The sequence below is a fragment of the Coloeus monedula genome (assembly GCF_965178545.1).
Source record: "Coloeus monedula genome assembly, chromosome: 7".
Taxonomy (NCBI): Eukaryota; Metazoa; Chordata; class Aves; order Passeriformes; family Corvidae; genus Coloeus; species Coloeus monedula.
The window spans coordinates 31,106,499-31,119,631 of NC_138787.1; the positions used below are offsets into that span (position 1 = coordinate 31,106,499).

Consider the following 13,133-nt stretch of genomic DNA (forward strand, 5'->3'; position numbering starts at 1 on the left):
TGGATAGCACTGAATAACAAAAAATTAGCCCTTCTATATCCCATCCAGAGAAAGACAATGGGACACACCAAAATCTCTTGCTGTTTTTCTAGAGGCCTGCAGTGGTGAGGTTCATTGTGTATTACACTACAAACCCCCCTCATGTAAATACTCTGTGTGGAATGTCTCGAGTTTAATAATCCTATTGCTTGCCCTGCAATTACAGCTGGCTAGATATGGAAATGTGAGCTTCGCTTGACTTAGTAAAGATAAGCAGGGGGGGTTCTTTAGAGATTTCAATTTGGTCTAAGCTTTCACCAACAAGAAAGGATATACTGAATAAAATACAGCATTTATCATTAGACCACATTAGCATACTTTAGCTCCTAAAGCTATTGCTGGGTGATTATGCCAAGGTTTGGCATTATGGGATATGCTGGTGAAGGCAGAGCTATTCAAATCAGTTGTACACTGGGATTTGCAATGAGGAAATCCCCCTGGATTTTAACAAGGGATGCATACCCAAATTTCTTAGGCTTTTGGAAAGTCAAGCATTCAGTAAGGCAGATGGCAAAGCACCATTATATAAAACACAAGTTACCTTCTCTGCTATCATGAAGTCATAGCGGAGTGACTGACGGGTACAAATGGCTCCCAGCAAAAAAACGAAGACCATGTACAGAAACCACCTGCAAACAACAAAAATGAACCAATTTCTTCACAGCAAGACAAGACCTTTGAGAATTCTGCCACTAGGAGAGCCAGGAGACAGTCCAGGTTGCCCAGAGATGTGGTGGATGCCCCATCTGTGGGAACACTCAAGGTCAGGGTGGACAGGACTCTGAGCAACCTGATCTGGTTGAAGAAGTCCCTGCTCATTGCAGGGGGTTGGACTGGATGGCCTTTAAAGGTCCCTTCCAGCCAAAACCATTCTGTGATTCCATGGTTCTGCAGGTAAACAGGTCCCCCCATCTGGCAGTAACATTGACAGCACAGCTCCGCAGCCTCAGCCAGGATCCTCTTCTGGTGTTCTGGCCTTTCCAGTACTCAGGTTGGGGGATAATTTTGTCTGTTAAGCCCAGAGCAGAGAAGGGAATGACCACAGCCTTGGATAGATGGGTACATGTGATACTTCTGTGTCCTGTGGAATCCCCCCACATAAAACAAGCACCAATTTCAGCAGGAAGCACTCCAAATTGTGAAGATTCTTCCTTCCTGACTGAACCTTGGTACATGATTAAAAGTAATAATTTCAAAGGCAATTTAGATGGCAATGAAAGCAGGCAGGAAAACCCTACTGAGGGCTTTTTTTTTTTTTAATATGTAGCAGTGGAAAGTTCTCCTGGAAAGTAGCATTCCCTTGGGAAGAGCACTACTTGGTGATGCAGGGCTTCTCTGTTTCCCTGGTCTTGCAGGTGGCTAGGTTGTCTCACTTCTCTTGGCCCCATTTTCCCAATAAAATTTTGATACTCCTTTTCTATTTATATAGAAGAAGAACACAAAGGAAAAAAGAAAAAGAACTACAGACCCCCCCACCCCCTTTGAAATCAACAGCAGTGAATGACAAAATCATCCCCCTCCCAAGTCTTGGAGAACTCTGCATCCCACTCTGGGACAGCCAGGCTGCAGCTGCACAAGCACCCCAGCACCATCACAGATCCCACCCAGCAGCAGAAGGACTGAGTACATCCTCACCAACAAACGTCTCCTCCAACCCACCAGAGTACGTGGTGGTAAAGGATGACAATTTGAATGAGAGCCACACTTTAATTTTCCAGATGGCTGAGTAATGAAAGGTTGATGGGAATATGAAATGGATTGGTCACACTCAGGGCAGTCTGCAGAGCAAATTTTCCCCAATCAATGACTTACGAGGTACCAATAGCAGCCAGAGACCCCAGAGGGATGTTGGAAGAAGGCTTCTGGAGATCTCCACTCATATTGAACCCAGCCATCACACCTGTATTTTGCAGACACAAGTGCAATTCAGAGTCAATCTAAGTTGTAGTATATATAACACACATTGAACTATGTAATATAATTTAATCAATCAGTTCATTGATTGCTTCAGAACAGTAACTATATCACTTCATTGCACTGCCACACAGACAAATACTGGCTCCCACCAATTACTTGGTAAAAAACTGTTCATGTCTTTAATAGAAGCAAGTCACCACTAACATGTCAAAGAACCCTTTGTCCAGTTTGAACAATGCTGGGGGGAAAAGAAACAGTATGTGAACAAAACCCATCTTATCTTCATACAAACCTAACAGAAGACAATGCTGCCCGATTGTTGAAAAGAGAAATGCCACTGTTCATCAGGGCAGCACATGCAGCAGGTGGTACAACCCCCAGAGCAGATCCATTACAGGTCCCTGCATTCACAGGGGACAGCCTGTCCTGTCCATATTAAATGATGATCACATTAGCAGAGGGAATAACAGTGCTCTCGGCACGTAGGTGGCACCTTCCAGCCGAGGGATCTGCTTTGGAAGTAGGCATTATCTCTGCCTTGCAGACAGGAAAACAGAAACACTGAGAGGGCAAGTGATTGTCCCAGTGTCACATCGAAAACACATGGTAGGGCTAAGAATAAAATACTGAACTGTTATTTTAGGCCAGAGTACAGGGTATTATACAATCAGGGACGCTCCTTAACCTAAAAAATTACCATGTAAAGACGCAAGAGAGGGAAACAGGATGAAGAAGAGGATTACAGTCTCCACATTAAGGCTAGAAAGCCAAGGTACAGATTGGTTAAGGGGCTTTGTCCATAGCTGAAGGACAAGTCATACCAGACTTATCAAGAAAACAGAGATTCCCTTGTCACATTATGCCAAAAGTTTTCTTAGAAGACTTCAGGTATCTGCTATAAATAAAAATAAATAAATAAAAATCTGCGATTTAGAGTCCTGATGGGACAATTTGAAGGCAGAACCAAAGACTTTAAGACTCTAACTTCTGCCCATCACTGTCTCCCTCCTGGGATGTCAGACTTATGTCTTCATAAGGACACGTGGGCCAGGAGCCAGGCAGTAGTGCTGATGGCACGGTCCCTGGAGCCAGGGTGAGATCACCACAGAACAATGGGAAGGAGGATGCCAGTGCCATGGCACTCACAGCATCTGGCAGCCCCGGCAGCAGGGGACCGACCGCACGCCAGTCCACCACGGCTGCCAAGCCCAGCAGCCATTCCTCAGGTTCAGAGGGCATAAGAATGACAAAGTCAGTCTCTGCAGCTGCAAATCTGAGTGACTACAGCTCTAAATCAGCAACAGCCCATTGCGTTTCAAAGCTCAAACATTGATTGCTGCTTGGAAAGGTTTTATCCCAGGATGAAGGATAGACGAGCCATGGGACCAATCCCAGGGGAAAGGGGACAAGCCCAAATCAGCCAGATGGATGCCTTGCCTATTCCCTATTCCCTACAGACCTTGGCTGCTGGTGGGCTGTCAGCAATGGCTGGGTTGCTAATCATGGAACACGAACTCTGCTCTGCTCTGTCCCAGGCTTTGCTGTGCATCTTCATAGCACCATCTCCACGTCTGCTCAAAGGGAATTGTAACACCTCCTCTCCTTGCTGCCCTGCCATGGGGACAGCACATAAATGGGCACAAGGCACTCTCACATTGCCAAACACAACCAGGGCTTTATTTATTTATTACTATTAATGCTTTTTCCTTGATCATCTCTTTTTTCCCCCTTGATCAGTCCACTCAACATCCATCTTTTCCTGTCATCTCCACCATGGAGCCAGAACCCCAACAACCATTCCCTGGTCTCCAGGGAATCCTGGCATTCCTCAGCTCCTGGAAGAGTTTTTCTTCCAAATTCAGACCAGATTTGAATCCTTGACACCATACTGAAAGCATTACAAATTGAGTTCTTCATTTTCTCCTGGAAGACAATTTGTGGATATACTTCTGAACAGCACAGCTAAAAGCCTGTCAGCTGCTCTGGTTTTCTCTAGATAAAGCTTCCATGCAGATTTCAAGCCCTGCTCCTTTCAAACAGCTACACAATAGGCTTAGCTAGAGGTGAGAAAAGTTAGGAAGGCAGAAGTCCATGGAAATGGTCACAAATATGCTAAATAAAGTCTCTATGAAGCACTCTTTGATGATATGCTATTTTGCAATTCAGAGACAAAGCAGAAAACTTAGAATTCTCTGAATTTTTCTTCCAAAGGGAACAAAGTATTGTCAGGAGGACAGCTGTTAATCTCATGTGCTTCTTGGACAAGTTTCTCAAACATCTGGCACCACCTTTAAATCTTCCAGCTTGAGTCACCTCTTCCTCATCCAAAGTCCTGCCTCAGCAAAGCACTGGGGAAACACCAAAATGGCATTTTCTGGACTGAACATAAAAAAGTTGAAGATGTGAGTCATCGGCACAGCAATGACTGCACAGCCTGGGCTGCCTCACTGCCTCCCTCCCACAGACCCACTCATGCTCAGGAGCAGCCAGGAGATGACTTCCCAGAGCCTGCATAAAGAGGATCTTGAGACTGATGATTGACCTCCTGCCCAGCAGTGACCAGGGGTCACACCAGGCCACTGCACACCACTAGCTTCTGTCAGGGCCCCCAGGAGGTCACCAGAGTCTCATGGGTTCCACAACCAAAGGTCAAGACCACCACAGAGGGAACCAGCTCAGATATTCTCAGCCACTCAGGCCAAAGCCATCTCCTCTGTGCTGCAATTATGACACTGACCCAACTAGTGCAAAAGTATGGACAATCTGGTAGTATAGATATATGGACAAGCCAAAGCCACCTCTCCACCACCACCCAAAAAGTAATTTTCCAGACAGGATGACAGCTGCCAAAGAGCCATTGTGAGAGGGTCTTTTGCAAGCAGCTGAGTAAGCAACCCACTTTTCAATGAAAGGACAACCTGACTATTTAAAAAAAAAGTAACATCCTAAACAATCTCCATCATCCATAGCCTCGGTCAGCCCCTGCCAGAGAACTGATCCGACTTGCAAGAAGCCGCAAAAAGCCTTGTCAGAGAGTGTGGCTGCTCCACAGAGGAAAAACCCCACACTTGCACCTAAAACTCAGCAACACAGAAAAATCGGGATGTTCCTTCCTTCAGACACAGACTATCCCTAGGGAAATGGCCAATCCCTTCTGAACTCAAGCAATCATATCTGCAGATTGTCCATGGAGAAAACGATCCACCTCTCTGTTTCAAAGAGATAGCAGGCTGGATTTTCCACACTGGCTATTATCGAAGAGAGCAGCAGATAGTGACAAAGCTTCTGGACAAAGAAGCACGAAAACACAGTCAACCCAGCCAGGAAATTATGGCTGAGACAGTCTGTACATTGCTGCTATTCCCAGTGTAATCTGGTCCTGGGCATCATCCAGGCAGTGGATACGTGCATGAGGGGACCACCTACATTGTGTGTCAGACACAACCATCAGCTCCACCAGCCATGGTTTATGATCGCAGATATGATCGCTCTTGCAAACGCCCAGTGCATTTTTCAGTGAACATACCATAAAATATAAAAGGTGGGATTTTTCCCTTCACCCAGGAGGCAAAGAATGGAAAATCTTAGATAAGAATTGTGGCTAATTTTTTTAAAGAGCCAACTTCTCCACTGATGTAAGCTGGCACCTCGCCATAGACTTCAATGGAGTTGTGCCAGTTTACATCATCTGATAACTTAGCCCAAAACTTCTAAATCTATTTGCTGTCATTTTGCAAGTGCCAAATATGGTTTATTTCAGAACTGGTTTCTGTGCGATGATATTTTCCACTAACGCCGCTTCAAACGACATCTTACTTTCTTGTATCACAGGACAACACACTTCTTTCATTAGACAGAAAACCTCAGGGATTTCAGTAGAAAAACATTTTTTGCACAACAGAAACAGCATTTATCTTAATTTTAAAAATGCACTGATGGCTGCATGGCTGCTGCCAAGAGCTGGCTGTGGGCAGGCGGCTCCCGAGACTCCCTCCCTGCTGAAAAGCCCTGGCTGGGTGGGCAGCCAAGTGTTCACCTATCACAGCACAGCAGCAAAACATGTGCATTAAGAAGGTATTTACAAACATGTAGGAAAACATCTGGTTAATGCACAGCATCTCTATAGGGGCACATTCACATCTTCCACAGTGTGTATTTCAGTCTTTTGACTGAAGCCAGCAAATCTGAGTCTTCCATGCCCATGCTCTCCCAGTTAGGCCAGCTCTAGATGTGTGTTTTGGATCTCTTGGCTACTTCCCTATGATTAAATGAGAAACTTGGGGGAATAAAGCCAGCTGCACTTAACATCCAGCTGAGATGGTTTAAACAGCTAATGCACAGGGAGCAAACAGACCAGCCTCTGCTCACCAGCGCTCAACCATAAAACTGGGGTAGCTTCACTCACATTGCTGGAGTCATACCAATAAAACACAGAGGAGCAGAGAAAACAACCTGACCTGGAGCAAAACAATCCAAGGAGGATGCTCGTAGGAGGCAGCATGATGCTTATGGTCTGCTGGGATGACCATCCTATGCCCGTGAGCTGAAGCATGTCCCCAACCGCTCCTCCTGCCTGTTTGGTCCTGGCAAGGGTGTCTCCACAGGTCCTGCTCCCTCTTCTGGAAGTGGCTGCCCTCTTTGCTTTTACAGCTACCAGCCTTCATTTCAGACATTTCTGTTTCACTGCTATGTCTGGGCAACTTACAGCCACTTTTCAGTACATCCCAGAGACCAGACAAACTGGTTGAATTCAGATGGCCATTGGAGAGAGAGAGAGGAAAAAGCCTATCCTGAAAACATCAAAATAGTTTCACTTCAAAGAGGAACATTTCATCTCAGAAAGGCCCAAACAATGTGTTTCACAATTTCTGAAACATTTTTAAAAAAACTTTGTTATCAAAACAGCATCTTAAATTGTAAACTAGCATATGCTAAAAATTAAAAAGGGTAAACACAACGTTTAATAATTAAAGATAAACAGAGCATTGCTCTGGGTCAAAGAACTGTTTCAAACTGGCTCAATGTAACCCCTCAGAACTAAACAGCATATTGTTTTGCTGAAACTCTCCCCAGATTTCTGTTGTATCTTAAGGCAAAGGATTTTGCTTCCAGTGCTTCAGCTGGGTCACTGTGGGGGTTCCAGCAGAGGTGGGTACCACTGGGGAGGACCACAGGCTAGAGGGGACAGCCTGGGAGCAGTGCTAACCTGTCCCTGTCATTCCTCAGTGCCACTTGCTCACAGTCTGCATCACACTGCCTGCCCTGCAGCAGCAGCACTGGCAGCAGAGAAGTCTTGCCTCCCATCCTAGAAATTTCTAAATCAGACCACAAGCTCTTCCATGCAGAGCACCAAACACAGCCCTGCATTTTATGAGGCTCCTGAACTCCACAGTGCTCCCAACAGCAATGAGAGGAGTGATAGTGATGTTATATGGTACCACTGGCACTGCTACTCTGAAGGAATAATTTAAATCCTGTAAATAACCAAGCAATTAAAAAGAACACATGAAAAAGCTGTGTTAACAACCAAAGTAATTATACATCATCCCAAACTGTGTTTTCAGAGAATGTTTGACATTACTACTGGTATTACTACTGCTAACTAAACAGAGCAACAGGCTGCCAGGGCTTTAAACAAATTTTATCTATTAGCTTTGGCATTCTTCCTAGCAGCCAAGTATTAGCAGTGATGAAGAATCATTTAATATGGCTAATCACGGTAATTTGCTGTACAGTTTTGTCATAACTGTTCCTTCTTCTACAACCAGGGAACTGGAAAAAACCCTGCTTTCCTACACCAGTGGCAGAGCTCACGAGGAAGGTTTTTTTCTCCTGGGGACTCACTTGAGCCAATCAAAATTGACAACAAAGAAGAGGGCAAAAGACGTCTTCTCCATGGTGCCAAAGGTGAGTATTCCAGGAGGAAGTCTACACAGAGGCAATAGCCAGCCTGATAAGGTGGGAGAGAGGATCTCAAAGAAAAATTTGAAGTCCTGCACTAGGTGCACCTGACAAAGTGATTTCTGCTAGCAGACCATTCCTCCAGTCCCATCTATTTCACAAAACCTTTTAGTTTGTCTCCTTGTTACCGCAGCAATTCTGCAACTTCCAGTGAGTTGCTTAGAGCTAATCCTCTGAAAATTCATTCTGTAATCCAAGGATTCATTGCTATGGAAACTGCTTATAATCAGTACTTTTTATAGTTTAAAACACCCAGCATCAACAAAAGGTATAGTAACTTCAACTGATAGTTACTGCATTCCCACTGGAGATTGTCAGCTCTGGAAAGGGGACATGCATCTTCCTGGTAATTTAAGGGAATGAATAATAAGAAGGTATCTAATTAAGCTCATAAATATGAGCTCTGCTGACTTTCAAGGATGAACCCGTGACACCACACAGCGAGTAGTGGGTCCATCCTGGGCAATGGCCTGAGCCCTGCTCAGCCACCTGCTGAAGTAAGATGGAGAGAACATTCTCCTGTGCTCTTCCCACTGTCCCAGTGCAATCAAGTCATAAGGCTCATCTGATATGATAAATTATGGTCAGCCCTTTTAAATAGGCTTGATACCTTCTGCCCTGACAGCATTGGCCAAGATCAGTGCCTGAGCCTTGTCCTTGGCAGGGAAGGATTTACACCGCCACATCAACCCATAATGTTCACCAGCCATTTCTGACCACAGAGACAGAAGAGCACGTTCAAGTGAACAAGACAGGAGTGCACAAAATTTGAGATGCTGGAGGGAAGCTTGAACCTTTGAATTGACCACTTGGGTCTGCTATGGCCAAGTGCAGTCCTGCTCTCATTGCCTCACAGCCCAGAGGAGCTCCCCTTGCTTCTCTTCATCTACAAAATGTTCCTGTGGAGGAAAAAATGGTGAGGATAAAACTTTACTGTACCTGTGGCAGCTGGAAAAAACACTCCAAAAACAGTGAAGAAGGACTCCCCCTGGCTGTAGTCTGGCAGCGTGTTGTTGAACATCAGCTCTTCCGAGTAGCCGACGAAGCCGTGCTCTGCGGAGACATGGAGGGCAAGAGGAGAACCTCGGGAACCACCAGGGCTCCAGGAGCCCCTCCAGCGGCTCTCAGCAGCCACCCACCCTCCAAACACATAGGCCAACAGGGGCTGCTTCCAAGGACCATCTGAAAGGATGAATGTCAAGTGATGTGGTGGGGAGAAGGCAGAAACCAGGGTTGCCACTCCTGCCCCATCTTTCTGAGGTCACACACATACAAGTTCTACTTTCCAAACAAGTTCTACAGAAGATGGGGGAGAGGAAAGTGATGGATGGGATACCAATGTCATGTGCCTGGTTTACTGGGTATATGGTGGGGGATCCTACTCCCTCACTACACACTTGAAGAATGGGTCAAACTCTTCCACAAACCTGAATTTGTTAGGAAGAATTAAGCCTGACAGCTGGCATGTAAGGCATTAATTAGGAAAGGTTTCAGATGCTTATAGATAGAAAAGATAAGTCACGAAAGCAGGTTAAGGAATTAATGGGTATGACCATGAAATTATTAATTTCGTTTTTAACAGGCAACACTGCTTTTTAATGGAGTATCTTAATCTATGGAAGCTTCTCCTTCCTGTCAGTAATCCAAATGCTCATGCCAGCTGGGGGTGGAAGGTGAGCAAAGTCGGTTCCTTTTTTCCTCCTGCCACTACAGTCTTTTTCCACAAGACATGTGACTGCAATAACTTGAATTTTCTCATTAGCAGGCAGGATGTTGTTTACGACTGCGCAGGGTGATGGCCAGAAATTAAAAAAAGACTCCATCAAAGCTGTCCCATGCCTCAAAGACAACTTTAATGATGTTTGCACAATAGATTAAACCAGAACATTAAATCAGAGCCCTGAGCACAAGACATATCCATTTAAAGTCTCAGAATATAACTAACCACAGAGCTTTGAAGTTTTCACAGAAAAGCCCTATAGATAATCAAAAGTTTCCTACTACATCTGCATTCATTGTGTTGCCCAAACATGGATGGAAACACTCTGATAGAAGAGGTCTCCTGCTGCTAGGTTTTGTAAAAGCACTAGCTCTCTTCACTAGGAACAAGTCCCAGATGAGATTTACAGGGAACAAGCTCAGCACAACACACTGACCTCTGCACCTCACAGATGTCTGCAGAAAGTACACTTTCTGGAGAAATAGAAGGGGAATTTGTGTAGGCTGTATGTTCTAATGGTCCAGACCTGTGTGGCTTCAACCAGAATTGATGCTCACGACAGCACAGCACATGGCCTGGCTGCAAAGCTCCCACGAAACTGCTCAAGGGAAGTGCTGGTCCTTGGCCAAGGGATTTTTCACCAAGTATGTGCTCCTTGTGGAAATGTTAATGTTCCATTTAAAAAGTGAACAAAATACTCATCTCACCCCACAAACATCTGCAGACCTTCTCCAACCAGAGCTTTGAAGCAGCAGCATCAAATACATCTATGCACTTGACAAAAGTTTGCCCCACTGATTCATAAAAATCTCCTCTCATGAAGATTTACCCTCACATATTTCTATCCTTCAGGTTTTCCCTAATCACAAATTGTCCTTTTCACACCACTTGCCCAGTTTGTAGAGGTCATCTGAAAGCCTGACCCTCTCTGCCAGGCTGTTGCTAGCCCTTCCCAGCTGGGGGGTCATCTTCAGGTTGAATCTGCACATTTCCTTTTCCATCATCCAGGAAGTTAAGAAAAATGCCAAATAACACCAAACCAAAACCAGACTGTTGCAGAACCTCACCAGGCACAGCGTCCTGCTTTGTAAGTAAACCATCTCCAGCTGGCATCTTCCAATGGTGTTTGGGGCTATATAATTCAAATGAGGCACTTTGAGTGCCTCCTGTTTCCTTCCTCATACAGAAGGCCAAGCATACAGACCAGTGAACAACCACACTGTATTTTCTGTGGTACCATTTTGGCCATATTATGGCCACAGACTGACCATGAGACCCATGAGTCTGATGTCTGACCTGCACCTGTGTGCATCTGACCCCTATTAAACTTTAAAAATTAAATTATCCCCTTGTGCTCCATTCATTTGTGTGTTGTTCCCTTTCCGACCTTATTCCCCTAAGTGGAAATCCTCAGTGGAAGAGACAAAAGCTTGAAGCCATGTCAGATGTCACTGGGACCACTGAAAACTACAGCCATGGATTTGTTGAAAGAGCCACAGGATGTGCTTACAACTGCATCCCACTTCTGCTTCCTCTCCTCACAGCTCTGGCAGGTGAGAGGCCATTCCACATTTCCCCTGTATACAGAACCAGGAACCTTCTTGACTAATTAAAGAGAAGTTCATCCAAATGTTAGTTGTCATTGCATCCTCGTTTCTCACTCAATCACCCTCCTGTGAAGCAAACCTCACATCCCTTTTGATCAGACCAGGATTTGCAATCGCTACCAATTTGGGGGCGCACAAGCATGGGGCTGAGGAAAAGATGCTGGGAGCATCTCCTGCCTGCCCTCGTGCCTGTGACCAGTGCAAGTCATCTGTGACCTTTCAGCTGTCACATTAATGCGACTAATTGTAGCTGACAGGGCAATTGGGCTGAAAATCATCCAAAACAAAACAGGAATCAGCAACTGAGACCAATCGGTTAAACCAACAGAGTCCTCGGTCAGTTGTTCACAGAGTCAATTATCCACATCCCATTGAAAGTGCACTTCAAAAGGACGAGCTTCGGAAGGAGGAGGGAAGGAAATGCGATAGGGTCTATATTTGGCACTCTGATCTTCAAACGAGGCAAGATCATTTTATACATTTTTTCCTGTAAGGAGATCTTTTTCTCCAGCTTACTGCTGGGTACATGAGATCCAAAGCAGATTCCTCCCTCCTTGCTCATTACAAAATATTTGTCTGAAAAATTTTGCTTTCAATCAATTTATGCAACCCCACAGCCTCTAAATCCTGCCTTTAATGATCCTGCTCTCAGCTGGCTTGCAGAGGGCTGGAGCTGAAGTGCTATAAACAATCTTCCTTGTGTCATGCTAGAAGAAAAGAATCCGGTTTCTTCTCCATGTGGTGTCAGCCTTATGGGAAATGCACAATAAAGAGCAGCAACAATTTATTTTCATCATTAGATACTCAATAAGGAGAAAGCAAATAATGTGTTTCTCAAGTGGTTGAGCTGATCTAAATAAACAATAGGGAAAAAAATTACTTAGAGCAACATCTGAATTATTCCCGTGATTCTTCACAAATCAAGTCCTTCCAGTTGCTCTTACTAAAATGATGTAATAAACAGTAAAAACCACCTAGCAAGTTTGAAATGGAAGAGCTTTCAGAATGAGTATCCTCCATTCTCATTTGAAGGGGGACCACAGGAGGCTGTACACCAGCCCCAGCCTGATGCAGTCAGAGGAGGAGGAGGAAGATGGTCAGAACTCTCATGTCTCTTCAGCCACCAGAGATGCCTGAGAGGAGGCACCATCTGGTTGCCACTGCTGCATCCCCTCTCTTCCTCAGCGCGTTTCCATGTTTGGGCTTTTCTTGTACTTTCTCCCACCTCTCACCCTGTGGAAGAGCATGAAAGCAGGAGGTTTTTGGCACTCAGGACTCCCCTTACGAGGGCAGCCCCTCCACGAAGCCCAGGGTTCCAGAATGGGAACTCAAAGAGGTTGGAGAAGGGGCGCAAGGCGAAGCTGTGGTTACATGGGGTCAGGCCATTATGCAACAGCACAGAGCACGGCGGCACTGCCAAGTTCCAGGCAACCTGGAGCTCATTACAGCTTAGTTAAGTCTTGGCCAAATTCAATAAGCCTGTTCACAAGCTTAAGGCTAAAGTAAAGCCTGGCACCGAGGCAGGGGCTAAACAGTGCAAAAATGGAAAACCACCTTAAGAAACAGCTCCCTGAAGACTGTCGCATATTGCACTCTGCTTGTGATTAGAGATTTTAATTACAAAGGTGAATGCTGAAGGGTTGAAATGGTGAGATTTTTTCTTTTCCAAAATAAGTGAGCCCACACATTCCCTCCTGGAAGGTACTTGCTGAGATTCGCTTTCAGAGGAACAGCTGGAAGTGTTTGTCTTGCAGCACATTTCCCAGGTCTGACCTCAGCATTTTCAGGATCCTGTGTGATGTAAGACATGGAGTGCCAAAGAGTAATTATATATCCTTGGCATAATTATCTCTGCTCTCTATCTTTTTCCCATTTCTTCTTCCACCACT

The 13,133-nt window shown here is 45.1% G+C and overlaps 1 protein-coding gene across 1 annotated transcript in view; it reads right to left on the bottom strand.

Moving 5' to 3' along the window:
• SLC12A8 (solute carrier family 12 member 8) overlaps nt 1-13,133 on the bottom strand; it is a gene marked incomplete at its 5' end in the record, with an annotated part of 46,282 nt that overhangs the window by 14,760 nt on the left and 18,389 nt on the right. The window contains 3 exons of the mRNA XM_082285224.1: nt 581-668; nt 1,852-1,939; nt 8,857-8,970. Of these exons, the coding sequence (XP_082141350.1) occupies nt 581-668; nt 1,852-1,939; nt 8,857-8,970 (290 nt within the window). The remainder of the gene's footprint in view (nt 1-580; nt 669-1,851; nt 1,940-8,856; nt 8,971-13,133) is intronic.